This window comes from Rattus norvegicus, chromosome 9 (assembly GCF_036323735.1).
Source record: "Rattus norvegicus strain BN/NHsdMcwi chromosome 9, GRCr8, whole genome shotgun sequence".
Lineage (NCBI taxonomy): Eukaryota > Metazoa > Chordata > Mammalia > Rodentia > Muridae > Rattus > Rattus norvegicus.
Genome location: NC_086027.1, coordinates 88,579,396 through 88,601,220, shown reverse-complemented (window position 1 = coordinate 88,601,220; position 21,825 = coordinate 88,579,396). Strand labels below are relative to the sequence as shown.

The window sequence follows — 21,825 nt, the reverse complement described above, 5'->3', positions numbered from 1 at the left end:
GAGGTGACAGTCCCTGTGACGAGACCCTCCCCTGGCACCTCATTTACCCACACTGCTTTGCTTTATGATCCTGGCTTTTTTTTTAATATTTATTTTATTTATTATATATGAGTACACTGTAGCTGTCTTCAGATACACCAAATCTCTTTATAGATGGTTGTGAGCCACCATGTGGTTGCTGGGAATTGAACTCATGACCTCTGGAAGAGCAGTCGGGTTCTCTTAACCGCTGAGCCATCTCTCCAGCCCATGATCCTGGCTTTTAATCTTCTCTGAAGTTACCTAAGTGCTTGCTGTTTTATTTTCTCTATGTTCCTCTAGTAGAACAGGCTGAGAAGGCTGGGGTCACACCCACCACATTTAGAGTTGTCTGCCTACTGCTTAGAAAAGATCATGGCATATAGAAGACCCTTGGAAATAACGCTTTAAATGATTGACAGTCTCGAAAATTAAATAGTGCTTACAGCCTGATGTCTGGCACATACCAAGTATCTAGCAGATGGACGTTTACTTCTTTCCAGCCCTATCTGTCCAAACCCTATGCATTAGAGGCTAAGTTAGCGCAACATTCAGTTATCGTGAGCACAGGATCTCAGATCTGGTTGAGTATAGAGTATTCATCCTTTGTGTTTGCAAAAGAGTGACATGTTTCTGATTGGTTTTTACTATTATTTTTTAGTTTGCAAACGAGTGATATGTTTCTGATTGCTTTTTATTATTACTTTTTTTAGGCTGTCCTTGTTGGAAGGAACCATGAATTGGCATTTTCCCTTCTTCATCTTGACCACAGTGACTTTATCCTCTGTGTACTCCCAGCTCAACTCTCTGTCACTCGAGGAACTAGGCTCTGACACAGGGATCCAGGTTTTCAATCAGATCATCAAATCACAGCCTCATGAGAACGTTGTCATTTCTCCGCACGGGATTGCGTCCATCTTGGGCATGCTGCAGCTGGGGGCTGACGGCAGGACGAAGAAGCAGCTCTCAACGGTGATGCGATACAATGTGAACGGTGCGTGTGTGGTCCTCATCAGTGAGGTCTTGCCCGCAGTCCTGCATGTGAAGGGTCACGGCTTGATCTCTGCCTAACCAGAGGAACAGGGCAGCCAAGAGAGGTGATGCGATGCCATCTGGAAACTGGGGCCAGGGTCTGTTATAGGGAAGATGATACGCCTGACATTAAGAGCTACACTTTTGGTTCTATAGCTGTTAGGCTTTGTGTTCTCTGTCTACCAACACTAAGTGTTTTCTCTCTTAAGGAAAATCTTTTGCGTTATAAGCATCCTTTTGAAACAGGTCCAACACTCGAGACTGGCTCTGTGGAACCCTTATGATGGCGGAGCTGCCCTGGATTAATGGGGACGGGGCAAAGTGAGTCTATAGGAATGATATAAGTGAGCACACACACACACACACACACACACACACGAACACACACGCGCACGCACACATGCATGTGCACCGAGTGTGAATGAAAACCAAGTCAAGTCAGAATGAGCTCTGTAGACTGTACCCATGACAATTTCCCAATGTTTCCCCAAAGCCACTTGGAAAAAACTAGATATAGGGCACAAGGAATGTCCCTTTTCTATTTTTTTTTTTAATTTTTGAAAGCTCATTACTTTTTGTGGAGGTGGTGTAGGTAAGTTCGTGTGTGTGTGTGCGTGTGTGTGTGTGTGTGTGCGCATGTGTGTATGTGTATGTGTGCATGTGTATGTGTGTGTGTATGTGTGCATGTGTATGTGTGTATGTGTGTGTGCACATGGGTGAGGAAGTAGTGCATGTTGAGTGTCTCATTCCATTAAGCTCCTTATTTTTGGAGATATGGTCTCTAAGTGAACCTGAAATTTACCAATTGAGCAAGACTAGCAGGCCAGTCCACCTACCTATCCATCCCCAGTGCTACTAGGATCTACCACCACATGGGCAGGTTTTATGTAGATGCTAGAGATCTGAACTCTGGGTCTCATGCTTCTGTGGCAAACACTTTACTGACTGAGGCATCTGCCTAAACTAAAGCCACTCGTGTGCTGATCTAAAGCCACTTAGAAATGAAAAAGCTAACTGACTTAGAAAGGAAGAAAGAAAAGAAGGGAAGAAACTAAGGCCCAGTCACTGGCCACGGTAACTAATACACGCTTATAGTCATAGAACTTGGGAAGCGTGGCAGGAAGTTCAAGAGTTCAAGACTTGGCTGTACAGCAAACCTGCGTCAGAACAGTAAAATGAACCTGGAGATATAGCTCAGTGCTGGGGCTTTGCCTCACATGTACAAAGCCCTGGGTTTGGTATTTAGCTCCACAAAAGGACAAACAAATAAAAATAAAAAAATCATAGCAGATACAGGTAAGGTCTTGTGAGAGAGGCTCAGTGTTATCGAAAGGGAAAGCTTGCTTTGAATCACCTGCTTAGCCATAGGAACCCTTGTTTGCAGGCAGTAGTTCCCTGTAAGTTAGCTCTTTCTGAACCCTTCTTAGCTGTCATGCAGGCTGAGCATGAACTAGTCAGGCGCCAGTGGAAAGTGAAGGAGCTTTCTTTCTCACCGTGTTCTTCCTCCCTTCTCTAGTGATGACGTTCTGGGACTCTTGACTACATTGGCTCTTGTTACCAAGAAAGCTAGTTTAGTGGTGGAGGAATGCCTTTCCTTGTTTCTAGCTGCTCCCACTTCCTTTGTGTTTTAGTGTGACCCTCACCAGGACTAGGAGCCCTGTATGCCCAATGGTGCCCTCTGTCAGCAGGGTAAACTTTGCCTGCTTCTACAGTTTGCCTACCTGTTAGATGTGAGGAAGGGCTGAATTCTTGGAATACAGTGTCCTGGCTCTGTAAGTTCAGGGCTCTGGTGATTTATACCTCCGCTGTGGGTCACTCCGTTCTCACTGCCATCCAGGGTCCGTCCACCAGCACAGTTCCAAAGCAGCAACTGGCATTGTGTCTTGTTGTTTTGTTTTGTTCAGATTTAGTTTGGTTTTAATGCTGATCCACCATGATTTTAGATCTGTCCCTTCCTTGAAGTTGGCCTATTGACTACCAATCCACCCCCACCTGTCCTCCCTCCAGAATTGCCAGCAATCATAAGCAGATTGTGATGTCAGGGTTCACATATACTTAGGCATGCTGGAGGCTATTTTTGGAGCTCAGACTCTGAGGATTTGCTGTCATTGTTGAGGAAGACTGTGAGGAAACAGTGAGACTGTTTGGGATGTATATGAGGATGTGGAAGATGACCTCTGATCTTTTCCCTTGAAAAGTATATTAGTTACTCTTATTCATTGATGGAAGAAAAGCAACCAAACAAAAGCAAGATTCAGCTCAGTTCCCTGTTTGGAGAGAAAATGGTGAGAGCAGGAACTGGAGGCCGTTGGTCATGTATCCCCAGTCAGGAAGTAAAGAACAAGTGCCTGGTGCCCGGGTGCTAGGTCACTTTCTCCTGTTTTATTATGTCTGGGATGCTGGCTCTGGAGATGGTGCCTCCTAGGTGCAGGGATCTCCTGGGTGTCAGCTCAGTCCAACCTCCTCAGTTAATGCAGTCTGGAAACTCCTCTACGAGCATGCCCAGAGGGTGAGTCTTAAGTGATTTCAGATCCTGCCAAGTTGACAGTTGGTTACCACAAGGAGGACCTGTTCTTAGAGAGAGAGTAGAGCCAGAAAGTACCACAGCTGGCACTTGGTCTTAGAGGTGTCTTTTGACTCCCCAAAGCCTGCTGATCTCCATAAAATGGTTTCCCCCACATCGTGCTGCGAAGGTTCTGAAGCCCCACCCAGGATGTGAAGCCCTCCTTGTGAACCAGGGCATGGCCTAGCCCTGGCATTCATGGAAACTGAAGTAGATGCACATTCGGAATGACAAGGCAGCCCTTAAGCCCCCTCAAGGTGACTGTGGCTGGATGTTTTAGGACATTATAATTTTGAAAACCCCCAGATGACTAGTGCAGTCCTGTAATCCAGCTCCCTCTGGAAACGCATCTCATCCTTATGACATATTTTTTTTTCTCTCTTTCATGCCCCCAAACTAAATGGAGCATGAATGGATGGCTCATGTAAAATAAAGCTTATGCTGCCATAAAATTAATTTCTTTGCTTTCCAAGCTCAATATCAAGTAAAAACCACAGTGTTCTGGTTGGCGGCACATGACAATTTGTAATAGTCTTCCTAATGCCTATTTTATTCATTTTCTTTTCTCCAAATAGGAAAAAAATCCCATTGTTAAATCCTTGGCAAGAAAAGGAAATAGTGCTTAAGAATGTTAAACAAGGGAGCCTGTGTGAGGAAGCCTCCTGCTATTCATTTCTTCCACAGATGCCAGTCATGCTGGCCACAAGAAGACCATAGCATACCTGCTTGGTTCAGAAACAATTAATTGTCTTAAAAGAAATGTCGTGATTTATTTTAGCACTTCCCTTGCCTCCAGAGATAGAGGCCCCTTACAAAGAAAATGTGGCCTCTTATAGCTCCTGTCTTGTTGCTTCTTACATGCTGTGGTACATGTGTATGTAATGTCTACTGGTGTGTATGAGTTTAAGAGCATCTGCGTGCAGCCGTGTGAAGATTGAAAGCTGATAATGGAGTTTCTTCTTTGATTGCTCCCAACCTTAAATATTTAGGCAGGGCCTCTGTCTTAGTTAGGGTTTTACTGCTGTGAAGAGACACCGTGACCAAGGCAACTCTTATAAAAGGACAACTTTTAATTGGGGATGCCTTACGGGTTCATTATCATCAAGGCAGGAGCACGGCAGCATCCGGGCAGGCATGATACAGGAGCTGAGAGTTCTACATCTTCATCTGAGGGCTGCTAGGAGAAGACTGGCTTCCAGGCAGCAAGGATGAGGATCTTAAAGCCCACACCCACAGTGACACACCTACTCCAACAAGGCCACACCTTCTAATAGTGCCACTGCCTGGGCCGAGCATGTACAAACCATCATAGTCTCTCACTTAAACCTGAAGTTCACCAAATCGGCTCATCTAGCTAGCCAGTCCTGCTTGATGAATCTCCTGTCTCCACTTCTTTCTGAAGGCTGGAATTTTAAGTGGGTTGCCATGCCTGCCCAGAATTTATGTGGGAGCTGGAGATCTGAACACTAGTCCTTACAGATCGCAGGACAAGCACGTGACCTCCTGAACCACCTCCATAGAGCCTTGCTATTTCAACAGGGTCTTGCTATGTAGCCTCAGATGACCTCAACTTTAACTCATGACAATCCCCTTGGCTCAGCCTCCCAACTCCTAGATTACAAGGATGAGCTACTGTGCCCAACAAGAGGATTTTAAAAGATATGTAAATTCTCATTAAAAAAAAAAATACCACCGTGTTTTCTGATTTCTCCTTCAGGAGTCGGAAAAGTGCTGAAGAAGATCAACAAGGCTATTGTCTCCAAAAAGAATAAAGACATTGTGACCGTGGCCAATGCTGTGTTTGTCAGGAATGGCTTTAAAGTGGAAGTGCCTTTTGCAGCAAGGAACAAAGAGGTGTTTCAGTGTGAAGTACAGAGTGTGAACTTCCAGGACCCGGCCTCTGCTTGTGATGCCATCAATTTTTGGGTCAAAAATGAGACGAGGGGTGAGTGGCTCTCCCGTTCTGTGTGGGTTTACCCTGGGTGAAGGAGAGAGTAGGACATAGAGATTCGGACTGTGGTCCTCAAGACAGATGGTTGCTCTACCAAGAACTACCTGGGTTTAGGCACTCTCCATGGGCCAGGTTCAGTCTGCCTGCCTTCCCATAGCTACCACTGTTCACTACCTAAGGTTTTCCTCCTGCAGGGTGGACAGGAGAAAAGAACACAGCCCTCTACCTCTCTCCTTCCAGTGCCATACCCTCCCCCTAGAGCCCTTACCCACAAGCACATGTCTGTTTGGCTGCTTTCCTTGCTTGGGTTGCCTGGTTTTGCACCTAGTGTTTCCTTGGCCTGGAACAGCCTTCTCATGCCTTGGCTCTCATGACCCCAGCTTCATCCACCATTGCCAAGCTGGAGGTGCTCTTCTCTGGCCTTATTTGACCTGTGATTCCACCATTTTTTGAACCCTTCCATCATTACGTTTTCAACATCAGATAATGACCGCTTGTTAGAGATTTCTCTTCTCATTAAGTAGAGGTGTTTCCAACCTGCTGACTTGTAGGCCGAGAGTCTCAGAGACATTCAGAAGGAGCTTGGGGCCTACCACAACAAAGCAAGGCATGCTTTTATTTCCATTATAAAATGTCCTGGCAGAGAGCAGCTCTGGGAAGAAAGGGTTTCGTTTAGCTCACAATTCCATCATTTCAAGGAAGTCTAGCCAACGTTTAACTAACTACTCATATCAAGTCCCCACTCATGAGCAGAGAGAAATCAACTCAGGCATGTTCAGTACTCAGTTAGCTTTCTCTGTCGCCACACAGTCTGGGACCATAAAACCAGGAAATGGTGCTGTTCATTTTTGTGCTGGGTCCTCCTGCTTCAGATAAAGCTGGCAAGACAATACTTCATTGATTCATTCTTCCCAAATAACTCTGGGTTCTGTTCAGGTGACAGTTAAACTAACCCTTAGAGTCGCTAAGACTGGAAATGTGCTCTTGGGGTTAGAGTCATGCAAGAGGCAGAGACTCAGTAGGGTAAACCCTGCCTTCGGGGACAAGCTTCTCAGGACCTTGTTCCTGGTGCATTTGATCACCTGGAGGTGTGCTTTAGAATACGGTTCCCAGGGCTGGGGAGACGGCTCAGCAGTTAGGAGCACTGGCTGTTCTTCCAGAGGTCCAGAATTCAATTCCCAGCAACCACATGGTGGCTCACAACCATCTGTAATGCTGATGCCCTCTTCTGGCATGCAGGTTTACATACAGATAGAGCACTCATCTACATAAAGTAAATTTAAAAATTATTTTTAAAAATGAATGATTAGAATACAGTTCCCTGATCCCTGACTTACTAGGGGAGAATTTCTGAGGAATGGGCAGAGTACCTCCAGGCAGGCTCCATTACCCATCATCAGACATGTACACATGAGAAAATGCGATCACCTCAGAGGAGCTAATGAAGAGGGGGAAGGAAGATGTCCAGGGAGCAGAGTTGAACCAGTGGCTTTCTCAACTGCTCTGCAATCTGGAGTACACTCCCAAAACCATGCTGTTCTTGGGAAAGTGATACATGTATGTCCAGGGCTAGTTTTAGGCTTCCGGGTCCTGCATTTCTAGTGGTATCAGTTGGCAAGAGATGCACACAAAAATGACCCTCGGTCCTGATGCTGGCTATGTGACATCATGTCACTGTACTGTATGGCTTCTTTAACAGTGCATCGTGTTGGTATACCACCTAATGGAGCCTCTGGCCCCCTGTGCTGGGAACCTCAAGCAGGGTTCCTCAGCTCTGTCAGCTCTGTCCTCAGCTTTGTTAGTTTGTTCCTTTGTTTATTGGCTCCTGGTGGAACAGAGGGCTTTGCACCAAGCTAAACAAGACCTCAACCAATTAGCTACATCCTTAACCTTCAATCCATTCTTCTCCCCGCTCCTTCTAGCTTGAGACAAAATGCATAGATAATATATATTATCTATAGATATTATTATAGATAATGCATGTTTCCCTTGCACGCACAGATTATTTTTAAAAAATTAAATAATATAATGGTAGCAACAGGAATTAATAGCTGTGGTTAAATAGCAATAACTTTGGGTCCAACTACATGTGAATACATGATACATGTTTTCCTTTGATATTTTTTTTTTTGCCAAATTCTCAGGACGAGTGTCAACTAACAGTAGTCGAGTAAGTCAGGTGTATTATGCCATAGCCAGGGAATCCCAGGCTGTCACCATTGCTGATGCTATTTTTAAAAAATTAGACGAAACAAGAGACTTTCTGGATCTCACAGTTCTAATAACCCCAAACAGGCCGTTGCCGAGACTTTTCTGCTACGATAACAAACAGACCTATCTTTCACTTCTTCTCATTAGCAATTATCATTACGTAATTGGAAATCAGTGAGCCGCATGGGGCTTAGCGAAGAGAGTGACTCCTGGATCTTACTACCACCTGTCGTCATCACGTGATGCAACTTGTGAAAAATCATGGCCCAGAATTCCTGGTAAACTTCCAAACGTTTACCACGGCAAACAAAATGGAAATATTTAAAAGTAGGAGCCGAAAAAGGTGGCTCAGCACTTAGGAGCACTTGCTGCTCTTGCAGAGGACCAGAGTTCCGTGCCCAACAACCATGTTGAGTGGCCCGTGACTTCAGGTCCAGAGGATCTCAACAACCCACTACCATGGATACCTACACTCACGTGCACATATCCATACAGAGACATACACATATAGACATAGTTAAAAATAGTAAAAATATATCTTTTTTTAAAAAGTGAGGCACACTGCATTGTGTGGGACTGTTTTGAATACCATGGAATATGACCTATAGTAAGCCTGGTCACTGCCAACTCAACCAAAACATTGCCACAGACCCCCAGACAAACAACCTCTGTCTCCAAATTGCTAAAGATGAGCATCTTGCAGAGAGTGCTAGCACCAGGGTCCTCTGCTCATTCAGTGACAGAGCTGACTTGGGACCCATTGCAGCCTCAGTTTCCCCCTACCACAAAGGCTTCTCTCTTCCTCCCATCGCAGACTCCCCAAGCCTGTCATGCTTGCAGCAACCTGGAATGCTTCCCATCCTCTTTCCCTGTGTAGCTCCTGCACAGTTCTGTGCCTCCACATGAGTGGCACAGAAGCAGCAGGCCTTATAAGAATACCAGCCGAAGTCAGTAGCAGTGGCAGGGAAGTTTCTTTACCTAGAACTTCTTCTTCTGTCTCAGGCTGGCTTTGAATCAGCAATCTGCTTGGCTTTATCTCCTAGGATTAAATGTGTGTACCACCATGCCTGGATCTAAACTTAGCTGGGTGGGATCTTGCCCCAAATTCCCACTCCCTTAATTTGTTTTCTCCTTGAACACAGTATTCAGCTCCATTTCACTTCCTGGTGCCCCTTTAATACTAGAACCATGCATTTTATCTTTTTCCTTTCCCAGCTTGCTACACTTACTTAAAATGCTCTTCATGAGACTTAACAACAGAACAAGATCTATGATGGGCATTTCTGAGACTTTCTTTGTCAATGCAGTTAATCTGAGTCTCTTCACTTTAGCCTCAGGCAGACTCTTCAGACAAGACTCTTCACATTCGGGGGGTTGGGGATTTAGGTCAGTGGTTAGGCCCTGGGTTTGGTCCCCAGCTCTGAAAAAAAGAAGAAAAAAAAAAGTAGCCACATTCATCACCAAAATACCACTAAATAGGCCACATATTGAAATTCTTCACTGAAACCTCTTGGTCCAGATCCGCACAATTCAAATCACTCTCAGTAACAACATCTTTCACATTCCTACAAGTATAGCCCATTAAGCCCCATTTAAATCATTCCACTGCTTTCCAAATCCTAAGTCCCAAAATCCACATTCTTCCCAGAAAAAGCATGGTCAAGCCTACCACAGCAATACCCCACTCCCAATACCAACTTCTGTCTTAATTAGGGTTTTATTGCTGTGAACAGACACCATGACCAAGGCAATTCTTATAAGGAATAACATTTAATTGGGGCTGGCTTATAGGTTCAGAGGTTTAGTCCATTATCATCAAGGCAGGAACAGGGCAGCTTCCAGGCAGGCATGGTGCAGGAGGAGCTGAGAATTCTACAACTTCTGAAGGCTGCTAGAAGAAGACTGGCTTCTAGGCAACTAGGATGAGGGTCTTAAAGCCCACACCCACAGTGACACACGTACTCCAACAAGGCCACACCTACTTCAACAGGGCCACATCTAGTAGTGCTGCTCCCTGGGCCTAGCATATACAAACCATAACACAACTCGTTCCAGAGACTTTTGTAGATTATTAGAACTTTTCCCTCTTGAGCTTCATTCTAAGAGACATGGAGTTCTCTGCTTAATTTAGACATCTGGCCTCCTTGGAAGCTGTTGATTTTACTCTTACCATTTTACATATTATAATTTGAATGTATATTATATGTTGATACATATACAGACCAAAATCAAATGAATTAAATGTTAATAGCTTTGGGTATAAGAAACCCCTGTTCAGGGGTTGGGGATTTAGCTCAGTGGTAGAGCGCTCACCTAGCAAGTGCAGGGCCCTGGGTTTGGTCCCCAGCTCCAAAAAAAAAAGAAAAGAAAGAAAAAGAAAAGAAACCCCTGTTCAACACACACACACACACACACACACACACACACACACACACACACACACACACCTTTAAACCTTCCAAGATCAAGCAAAAAGAACCAGGGATGGCTTTTGAGGGATTCCCTCCAACACTCTGAAGTGGGAAGAACCTATTTCTTCCTTAACTAACGATGCAATAATGATACTACATCCCAGCATCCCTGCAGGAGATCACGTACCTTCAAAGTCATTTCCCATAGGCTAACCCCATCTCCTCTGTACTCTGGAGCCTAGCTCACTGCCCCATCTTAAACAGTGAGTGGCATGGCATTCCCTTGCAGTTCTCAGTTGTAGTCGTCAGGTGGCTTGTGAGGCCTGGGGATTGTGAAGCTTAGCTCTGACATTTCACAAGCTAGAATGTTTACTCAGATGGAGACTCTGTGAGCCTAGTGGCGTAAAAACAAAGAAAAGCCAAAACCACTTATCTCATAAACACCTAGGACTCTATCGGCAGTCACATGACAGTTGTCAGTAAGAGCATCCAAAACAGTTCCTACCTATTCTAGACACATAAGCATTTTCTAAAACAAGGGGCTTACGGACCTAGTTGTGAGTTCTTGAGCTAAAATTTAGTAGTCTTAACTAACCAGTAAGTAAAGGTCTTTTTTTTTTGTTGTTGTTTGTTTTTAGCAATTTTAAGTTTCAATTTTATTTGAAAAATTTAAATTTGAATGAGAAAAAATTAGTGTAAAAAGTGGGCTTTAGACATCCAATTGAGAAGCCATTGCTTGCTTAATTCACCTTGCAATGTCACATAAACTGGACACGGTTCATACCCTGAAATCCCATCACTTAGGAGTTGGAGGCAGAAGCGTCAGAAGTTCAAGTAGTCTCAGCTATAAAAAGAATTTGAGGCCAGCCTAGGCTACATGAGATCAGAATGTCTGATTTAATTCTTCAAAAAAAATTTTTTTCCATTGTGTCTTGGCAGCCAGCTGCCCTTTGCCCTGAGTGTGGCCTCCGTTGCTGACAATTTTCCCTTGTTCTTTACAGGCATGATTGACAACCTACTTTCCCCAAATCTGATCGATAGTGCTCTTACCAAACTGGTCCTCGTTAACGCAGTGTATTTCAAGGGTTTGTGGAAATCCCGGTTTCAACCTGAGAACACGAAGAAACGGACCTTCGTGGCAGGTGATGGAAAATCCTACCAAGTACCCATGCTAGCCCAGCTCTCCGTGTTCCGCTCTGGTGAGTGTTTTTTGGGTGAGGTCTATTCCAGAATGTGCTAGTAGCAGAAAGGCAAGGCCTCTGGTACTCTTTACTCAAGAGCAGATCTTTGTAAGGGCGGGGTTGAGGGGGACCCTCAGGGGTGGGGATGGGAGTTGAGAGACATGGCTCATACCCAGAATGCCAGAACTCCAGACAGGGTGAGGTTTCTAGGAAGCAAGACTTCTTAAAACCATATAAAAACATTATGTATTAACACTTCATCTGTGTAGACTTCTGGATTGAAAATATAGAACGAAAAGATAGTTAACGAAATCAATATACATGTACATTAAACATACAAAGGAATCTATCGAGTCACGATTAGCAAGTTTACATTGTCAAATTATTGTTATTTCTTTTTTACTTCTCACAGAAATTAGGAAGGCTACTAAAACCCACTTATGGCTACTGCCTAGGATAAGCAGGCCCCTTGAGCATTACTGGTGGTGGGGACCTGTTAGCTGAAGGACTTTCTCTAGGTCATTTCCCAGCAGCCCCACTCCAGAGAGCTGACTGCCCGGAGATAATCACACACTGGCAAATAGATAGAAACCTGATACAAAGCTAAATTCAGAGCTCTGGGTTCTGTATGGTCAGATTCAACTTACCTCAAATGGAAAAATATTTGAGAAAAAAAAAAGAAAGAAAGAAAAGAAAAGAAAAAAGTTGAGCATATATCAAACATACACAGATTTTTTTTTCTTGTCATTGTCCCTGAACAATGTAATGAAGTAGTAATCCACATCGCATCAGTTTTATAAGTAACAGATGATTTAAAATATTTGGTGGGACTCGGAGAGGCTACATGGAGAGACCACACTGAATGTGAGGGATTTTAGCAAGCCAAATGCTGTAGATCCTGAGACATGGCTGTGCTCTGGAACGCAGGTGGTGATTAGATTTAGAGCTACATAAATAGGAAGATTATGCAGTGTGTATCTGATTTCCGAAGGCAGGTTATAAAACAGCAGATGCTGATGAACTGTGCTTACAAAAATACTTTCTATACGTTTGTCTATACGGTTATGTCTTGGAGAATGTTCAGGAAAATGTTCACAGTGGTAGGATTTCACATGGGCTTCCATATTTAAAATGGAAATGTCCTGTGTGTGGATTTGTGTGTTTGTGTTTGTGTGTGTGTGTGCATGTGTGCATACGCGCACACACACACACATGTTCCTGTGGATGCCAGAGGACATTGAGTCCTGCTCTGTAACACTTAAATTGTTTCTTTTGAGACAAGATCTCTCACTGAGCCTGGAGCTGACAGCCAAAATGCTCCAACGATTTTCTTGTCTCCCAGTTTTTATGTGGTTTCTGGAGATTGGAATTTAAGTCCTCTTGCTTACACAGCAAGCTTTCTTCCCCTCTCTCCAGCCCCTGAATTTTCTTTTTAGTGAGCGTGCACCATCAACCTCACAGAGGAAAGAGTCTCCCATATATACCATTCTTTCCGCCACACAGATAACCATGACTGGTTGTCTTTCACATTCCACCTCATTGAAACATTCTTGATCCACCTTAAATCTCTTTCCTGTCTGTATGTCAGTCTTCAAGTCTCCTGTCTATACTGGCCCTCTGAGTGCCAAAATGCCCTTTTATTTCTTTTTAATCTTCCTTTTTAAAAAAAAAAAAGGGTCTTTTAATTCTGTGTATGCCTGTGTGCAGGTGCCCACAGCGGCTAAAAGAGGGCATCAGATACCCTGGAGCTAGAGTATCTGAATTCTCATCCTCTGCAAGGACTGAACACACTCTGAACCACTGAGCCATCTCTCTGGCTCCTAAATATGTCGCTTTTCATATTCAATCACCATTACATCCAGTTGACCACGGTGCTGGCTACCTGTGGGAGAAGTTAAGCACGGCCCCTGAGCACAGGAAATCGCTCCTTTTGCCTGAGAGTCGTTCCAGTCACATTGACTTCCCCTCCCTGGGCTGTGTTGCTTGAAATCACCTTGGGATGCTGGCAGCACCCCTAGTACATAGCCAGACAGAAATGTTTTATTTTTAAATAAAATCTTCATGCAGTCAGCCTTCTATTCAAAACCAAACAGAAGATTAAAATATGATTCTTTAGCTATTCCTCTGGAAGATTCAGACATGCAGTTTTTTAAATAAGAATACAGTCTAGTCTCAAAGAGAAGCACTTAAGGGCATATACAGAGTTCAGAACTGATTTGTCCAAGAACTTACAGGTGTTTACAGATGCATCTTTTTGTGGCATGGAGGCTCGAACCCAGGACCTTGGGCAGGCTAGACAAAGACTCTACTACTGAACGGCATCCTGGATATAAATGTATTTTTATCAGTTCAGACAGAGAAAGGAATAAGAGAGGAAATGTACACATACAGAAGGAGGAAGGGAGAGAGAGAGAGGGATGGACAGAAAGAGGAAGTGGGGAATGTGAGAATGAATATCTCCCTTCCCTTATTCTCTCTCCTTTCCCACCTCCTTCACTCAGTCTGCAGCTGAGGCTGCCTGATGGGGCTCCCTTTGTCCCTGGTTTCCTATGGGAGTGGCCAGTATAGCAACAGCAGGTGACTAGTGAGAGGAAAGAGATGACTGTGGCATTAACTTCCCAGTCTCTCCCTACAATGACACCAAGGCTGCAGCTCTCTTACCCTCCAGGTCACCCACCCCACAAGGTTGGGAATGGTGACCACCATTTATAACCTGTCTGTAGCAGTTTCCCTGTGTTCTTCCTGTGGTTTGTATGATGCCTCCTTTAAGATCTGCTTAGATGAGCCAGCCTGGCGACATGTCTACTTCAGGCCCACTGTGACTGCTGTAGTGAGCTCAGGACAGAATACACAGAATAGGTGTTCTTCTTGCCTCTGTTCCGTTTCATTACAAGTCAGTTCGGTGGTCAGCCTGGGCTCATCCTTCCCCTCCTATCTGTGCCTGTCTGTCATAGTGTCTGGCTTGGAGTCTGGCTTCTTTGTAGGTTGTGTGACGTGAGACTGTCATACTTCCCCTAGTTACACAGCAGCTTCTCCGGATAAGATCGGCTTATATGCGTGGGCCTATGAGGAGGGTCCGGCAGGCATTCATTTTCATGACTGCAGACCCCTTAGCCTGCTGGCCATTTCCACCTTCTGCCAACACTACCGGCCGCGACTCAAGAGGCTAGAACCCGCATGACTCGTAGGGCTTCCTGTTGGGTGTTTTCTGGGCCTCCACCAAGACTTGGCCCCGTTGCTGAAACATTGCCATTCAGAGAGGATCTGACTTCACTCCTCTCCTAAGATGTCGTTAGTGTCTCTCTGAGGAGACCCAGGCTTGGCAACATCCAGGCAAGACGGTGGGGAAAAAAAAGAGGGAGAGAAATACTTCTGACTTGTGACTCTTAAAGAATAAACCTTCAAGGATCGACTATTTAAAATTATTATTTATTTAGAGAGAGCTTTGAAGTGCTATTTAGTGGAACGGCATTTTGGGCCCACTGCAAAGCCAGCTGCCGCATGTAGAAAGCAGGAAGAAAATGGTTCCAATAATCCCACTTCCTGGGATAAAAACCTCTACTAAGTGCTAGGCATGTAACTTTTTACCTATTCTGTGAGTGTAGGAAGTGTATTTGAAGCCATTTTGCATGCATAGGATTACACTGCGGTGTTTGTTCCGTAATCTATCTGATTCATCATCTACTATATCATGGGACATTTTTTTTTTCAGCAATTCGTTAGGATTTACAAGGCCGATTTTTAGTTGCACATTATTTCATGATTATAAACTTACATAATATTTTCTGGCTAGTCAGTTGCTTCCTTTCCTCTAATAAGTAATCACTGGGTTTTCTTATGTGTACGTTTGTGAAGGCTTTTATCACTATCCTACAGGAAATTTGCTTAAATAGGAATTGCCGATCAACGTTGTTCCAAACGTTCAGCATAAATGTTTGAATTTATACCATGGAGACCTTACCCTGGCGGGAGGGGCAGGGGGAACCATAAATAACCAGATTGCTTCACGTGTACATGTGTGCACATACTCATACGTATGCAGGTGCACCTGTGTCCAAGGTGTGTACAGAAGGCGGAGGTCCCCATTGGGTATATTCCTCAATCACACTTCAACGTATTTTTTGAGACAAGGTCTCTCACTGAACCTGGTGCTCACGGTCAGCTAGGCTGACTGGTCATTGAATCTCTAGAACCCACCTCTTTCTGCTTCCCCAGAATTGGAATTTCAAGGTTGGCATCCTATCTGAATTTTTCTATGGGTCCTGGGCATTGAACTCAGGTCATCATACTTGTGTGGCGGGCACTGTACCAGCCTGGGATGTCTCCACAGTCCACCTATCTCTGGTTTCCTTCTTTCTCTGTTTCCAGCTCTTATTCATCCCCTTTGGCTGTCTACTGAGTTGTAGTTCCCAAGGCTACTTGTGTTCTGTCCTTTGTCTGCCAAGATCTCCCAACACGGCACTTCTATTGGTTCCCCCATTCCTTGAGCCTTGTTCTTCCCCATCAGCTGTCTCCAGGCCCGCTTTGGACTCTAGTCTGTGATGTAGACAGCCGTACTCAAGAGGGTCTATTTGTCGTTTGCAAATACATTTTTCACTCTCTGTTCAAGTGGGATGAGGAAATCCACTTCGACTGGTAGCTAGAGGTCATTACAGGGACAGCCGTCTATGACGCTTTCCTGATAGTATGTATTTAAAACATTCTCCTTGATTTTACAGACCATAAAGCATTTGTAGCTTTTCAGTGAATTCAGTTATGTCCTTCCTTGTAGGAGTTACCATAGGAATCAGAGTATTACAAGGACCTTTCTAGAATAAAAGCTCTTAGGCTAAATGGGTCTTCTAAGAAAAGTGTCCGCATTTTTCATACTTGACTCTTGACTAATTATATCTTTCATCTAAGAGAGAAGGCATCCTTGTCCCTTTTCTGAGTGAGGGGGCAGCTTCATGGGTTATACACCGCAGAAATCATTCTCACAGAAGAGCCCAGTGCGCTTTGCAGATGTTGGGTTTTAGATAGCTCAGGATGTGACACTGACACCCAGAGGCCCATGCCCTCACTCCAGCTCCCAAATACCCTTTCCTGTGTGACTTGTCCTAATGGGGAGGTATCCCGCCCCCTGCCACAGGTGTGATTTCCCATGATAAGTTAGCTCTGGGTCTACACTCCAAGGAGTAACAAGTCCTTCAAGAAGTAAGGCACCCAGGCATCATCATGGCTTGGACTTTGTCATCCCCACATGTAGCTGAGACAGAAGGATCTCGTGCTTGGAATCTCCAGCAAGCTCATGTTTCAAAAATGGGCCAGTGGTTACAAAGCTGCACCCATTAGTATGTAAGTCTGTGCTATGTGCCAACTTGTGTGGAGTGTGGTAAGTCATGACTGAGTGAGCTATTCCGATTGGCTTTGAATCCAGGTTCAGCAACTCAAGCCTGTGTTCTCAATCTCATATTTGCCCTCGGTAAAAGGCTATGGGTAGGGAGGGGCAGTACTGTAGTCCCTGGGAAGGAAGAAAGAGCAGAGGTGTTCTTCTCCCAACTTCTCAAGATGAGCATGGGTTTGGACAGATGCGGCCCTCCTTGCCAGCACTGGTCACCCAGTCCTGGGGTCCAATGCAGAGGTAGAAAAAGGTCAAGCATCCAGTGAATGTGTGACTATACACAATGGTTAACTGTGCTGGTTCTACTGGTCAGTAACGATGTATCTGGTCAAGGTTGGGTCAGCCTGTGAGCCTGCTCACCTCCCCACCTCTCACCCACTCCAGCTCTTCCTCCCCATCATCCATAGCTTCAATCCACCTTAGCTCAATTATATACACTTGTACAGCAACTGCTCTCTCTGGGTCTTCGTTCTCTGCCCCAGAGCAATAATTTAATAACTACTTCCTGCATTTCACAGTTTCTAAAAATTAGCCCCATTAGAGCCAGAGACTTGATGTTTCCTTCTAGGATTAAAGGGCTCATTAGGAAGTGGGGTATTTTCCCACTTTCTCATTGATTTCTCAGTTTCCACTGAGACCGTTTTATCACTCAGGCTAAATAAAAGTAAAGATGGAGTATATTCGCGTTGATTCTTGGGTAGTCACCACCCAGAATCCAGACTGGTGTGAGCTCACCCCAACTCCAAGCTGAGTCTGATGGCACTGGGTTCCTGGCTGTCCTACAGCCCTGTGCACTCTGTGCTTGGGGAGACGGAGAGATTCCAGCGGAACCAAGAGGCTCCGTTATTGGATGGCGGCGGCTCCTCTACCACCTTACGGTTTGTGTTTCATAGCTAACGTGCTTGTGACAAAACAAAGCTGCCTGTCTTTCTGTCTCCTGCTGTTTTCTTTCTTTGACCTCCTGTCCTCCTTCTCGGGAGGTGTGGCCTGTCCAAAGGTCTGTACCTTGTGGTGGAGTACGCCCTTAATCCCAGCACTCAAGAAGCAGAGGCAGGGAGGTCTCTGTGAGTTCCAGGGTAGCCAGGGCTGCTATACAATAAAACCTTGTCTCAAAAACAACAAAAACAAAGCCATTCGCCAAGAAGACTCCAGTGAAAATCATAAGAACTTGCTGCCTCTTTTCTCTCTTTGCTGTACTTCATGTAGAGGAGGAAAGGGTGGGTGTGGGGGGTCCCATGGGCACCCTGCTTACGACTGCATCTATTTTTTTTTCTCATTTGATCATCCCAGCAACCTCTTGAGGTCCATACTTTAATATCCCAGTATTTCTATCTGTATAGAGGGATAGCACAGGGAGACCATGGCACCTCATCGAGTTCACAGAGTTCACCTTTAAAGGTTTAGTGCTTAACACAAGCTTTAGAAAGCCCCTATCAATTTAGAAATGCCAGTGGGAGCCCTTTTGACTGCTCGGTTGTACTATGCAGTTGCTGTCTCAGGCTGTTCTCTGTTGCTGTGTGAGTTTCAATTCTTGTTGCTGTAAGAAAATTCCTGACAAAGGCAGCTAAAGCCAGGAAGGGTTTATTTTGGTTCACGGTTCGAGGCTATGGTGTATCATATCTATAATGGTGGCAGTGGTTTGAGGTAGCTGGTCATAGTGCATCTGCACTTGGGAAACAGTGATGGAACCTGGTGCTCACCTAGCTCGCTCCTTTTCTATTTTAAAACCGGAAACTATAAGGAATGATGGGTATGCTAATTGGCTCTACCATAGAAATGCTTTTGCTGTGTCTTGCCTTGGACATCATATTATGCCTTAAATACAATAAATCATATCTTCTAAAACAAAGTAAAATGTAAAAAAAAAAAAACAAAGCAAAGCTCATAATTAGCTTTAATTTATTCTTTTACCCATGTAAAGGTCAACTTCTTACAAAGCACTGTGTGGTGAGTACCTAGCGATCTAATGGTCTACTTACATTCTACTCAGCAGAATTAAAGTGAGCTTAGTGATGCCCAGAGGCGTTCTGTCTAGACTGAAGACAGAGAATTCTGCACCAGGGAAGAAAGAAGTCATTGTCCTTATCTTTGTCCTTCTGAGGGAGCTATTTGTAGCAAAGGGAGCTCTGCAGGCTGAATTGCTGTCTTTCTTCTACGACTTCCCTGGTGACTGCCAGCCACTTGTCCCCGCTCTAGAAGTCATTAGGCAAACACTAAATCTGCCTCTGATTTCTTTAGGGTCTACCAAAACCCCAAATGGCTTATGGTACAACTTCATTGAGCTACCCTACCATGGTGAGAGCATCAGCATGTTGATCGCCCTGCCAACAGAGAGCTCCACCCCACTGTCCGCCATCATCCCTCACATCAGTACCAAGACCATCAATAGCTGGATGAACACCATGGTACCCAAGAGGATGCAGCTGGTCCTGCCCAAGTGAGTAGCCCTTTCCTTAAAAAAGAAAGGCTGCCCTGCTCAGGGGAGAGCTGTCATATCGCATACCTAGAAACAGGGTACAAAGATGGTTTTATGGAAAGTGTGCTTTAGAGAGAACCAGGCTGTGTTTTCTGAAAGCTTCCTCTGAAACCCTGTGGAGCCTGTTTGTGGCGAGACCAGAATGATTACTAAAAGAATGCAGGCAGCCCTGGTCTTAGAATCCCCATGAATGGGAAGTCTTCATGACTCTTCTGACGTATCTCTTTCCACTTGAGAATTGAAAAATACATACATAGCCTCATAAGGTATGGATTAGAGCACAGCAGTTGAAGGAGGTTGGTAAGATAAGGAACTTCAGTGATCATTCAGGTACCTGCTGGGAGCTGTTAAACATCAAGGCCCATCCACCAGCACTTGAGGCACCTTTCCTTTTATACCTCCAAAGTAAATTATAGATGCAATTCCTGGTGTTACGACTTGAGGCTAAAGGGCAAAAGCAGACCCAGTTCTGTGTGCGTCCTAATTCCTAACAGTTCAAAGGACACTTTCTCCAGTGTGTGGGGTGGGTGGAATCTGTCTCCTTTCTGTGAACTTCTCATCAGTATCAGCTTTCCCACACTCCAGAGTGCCTAGCCACACCTCAGTGGGAACAGAGAATCCTACTAATGTTTAAGTCTTGAGTAGTCAGTGTAGACATCTACAAGTGTCAGAAGTCCTCCTCCTGAGGGGGCCGAAGAAGTGGGTCCATGTTTAAGAGTGCTCACTGTTCTTGCAAGGGACCTGGATTCTGTCCCTAACATCCACATGGTGGTACACAACCATCGGGGATCTGATGACCTTTCCTGGCTGCCCTGGGGACAGATGTACACACACACACGTGCATACAGGAAAAATATGTATACACCTAAAAGATACACATCTTAGGTGCATTCTCACACGCTCTTATAGAAAGCCACTGAAGAATGTTTAAATAGCCGGTATGAACTGTCACACCTGGATGGCTATGCCCATTGTGAGCGAGTAGAGGGTGTGTTGTCTATTTACCTGGTATTTAACTCTTAGGTTTAGAAGTCAGGCTGCAGTTCAGAGTGATAACAAGGTCTTACTTAAAGAATCTATTTCAAACTATGCACTGATTTCGCCATGCTTGAATCGCAGCGTATGTTAATCTCTCCTATATTTTCCGCCTTCCTATAGGTTCACAGCTGTGGCACAAACAGATCTGAAGGAGCCACTGAAAGCCCTTGGCATTACTGAGATGTTTGAACCGTCAAAGGCAAATTTTGCAAAAATAACAAGTATGTCGAGTTTAAAACGTAAACTTCAAGACCATGTTACAGGTCCTTCTTTCTTTGCTCAAAAAGAGAAATAGCAAAATCAGGAGGGTGTGGCCCTAAACCTGTGCAAATTTTGGTTTGATGCATCGCCAAAGGCTGCTGTTGAGTGCTGATGGCTCAGTTAGCATTCATCTTTCCCTCCCACATCTCATGTGAGGCCCAAGTGACCACAAGGATAAGGACTTCTGCATTGCCTGTTACCCAAACCCTAGCTTTTTTCCTTCTCCGATGCTGGGACTTGAACCCACATCTGTGAGCTTGCTAGACAACCACTCTACTGCTGAGGGACTTTGTAACCCCAGAGTGTGCCTCTTGATTAGGACTCCACAGTTCTTTATTTTTTAATACAAATTTTTCCCTTGGGTTTGAAAAAAAAAACCTGATGACTTTTGAATTCTCAAACACTTTGCTAACTTCCACAGAGCAGTGTCGGCTTGCCTTGTGTGCAGAAATGTATCTTTGCCATTTGTCTGAAGTAACGAATTCAATGCGTCTTCAACCAAGCAGCATACATAGCAAATACATCATACACATAGCATGGCATCATCTTTCTGTGTTTGCCATTTGATGTAATTTTTGCCTGGAATTGTGTAAATGGGTCAGGTCTCTGACGTCTACATTTAGTACACAATTTCCAATGATGGGCTACAGTGTGGACATGTCAAGTACTCCAGTGTGTATGTCGACCCTTGACTGGCAGACAGTTAGTTTTATTACCAACCCCAGTGGCATGCTGCAGCATATCTGAACATCTCCTGCAGGAGAAACTCCTGCCACCTCACGCCTAGCCCATCCTCACACCTTTGCTGGAGCTGGAGTTCCACCCACCCATCCATCCATCCATCCTCCCATTCTCTTTTCATTCCTGGTCCCCAGCCCAGCACATTAGCATAACCCATTAGAAATGTGGATCTTGGTTCACATCCAGACCTCCTGAATCACACCTTTATTTTAATGGGCTCCTTGACCTGATAAAGTTTGAGAAAGAACCACTTCTTGTGGTTCAAAATCACCTGTCATGGTCTGAATACTAAATAGGAGGACCAGGCACCCTGAATCTTCTTGAGCTGTTCTCTTTAACCTTGTAGGTGACCCAAGCCATACAAACATGCATCTGGTCTCAACTAGCCATTATTGGAGCCATATTGGAGCTGGCAATTTGTGCAGACAATGCAAAAAAACAGGTGGTCCCAAAAAAGCTCTTTGTTCTCTCTCTCTCTTTTTTTTTTTTCTTTTTTCAGAGCTGGGGACCAAACCCAGGGCCTTGCGCTTGCTACGCAAGTGCTCTACCACTGAGCTAAATC

At 44.7% G+C, this 21,825-nt stretch overlaps 1 protein-coding gene across 4 annotated transcripts in view; it reads left to right on the top strand.

Annotated features, from left to right (window-relative positions):
• The window catches only part of Serpine2 (serpin family E member 2), a 64,115-nt gene that overhangs the window by 36,032 nt on the left and 6,258 nt on the right, over window positions 1–21,825 (top strand). For all 4 annotated transcript variants that reach the window (XM_006245162.5, XM_039083112.2, NM_019197.1 and 1 more), the window contains 5 exons: window positions 732–1,012; window positions 5,331–5,558; window positions 11,188–11,385; window positions 18,986–19,184; window positions 20,382–20,482. In XM_006245162.5, coding sequence (XP_006245224.1) covers window positions 754–1,012; window positions 5,331–5,558; window positions 11,188–11,385; window positions 18,986–19,184; window positions 20,382–20,482 — 985 coding nt within the window. In that variant the 5' untranslated portion in view covers window positions 732–753. The remainder of the gene's footprint in view (window positions 1–731; window positions 1,013–5,330; window positions 5,559–11,187; window positions 11,386–18,985; window positions 19,185–20,381; window positions 20,483–21,825) is intronic.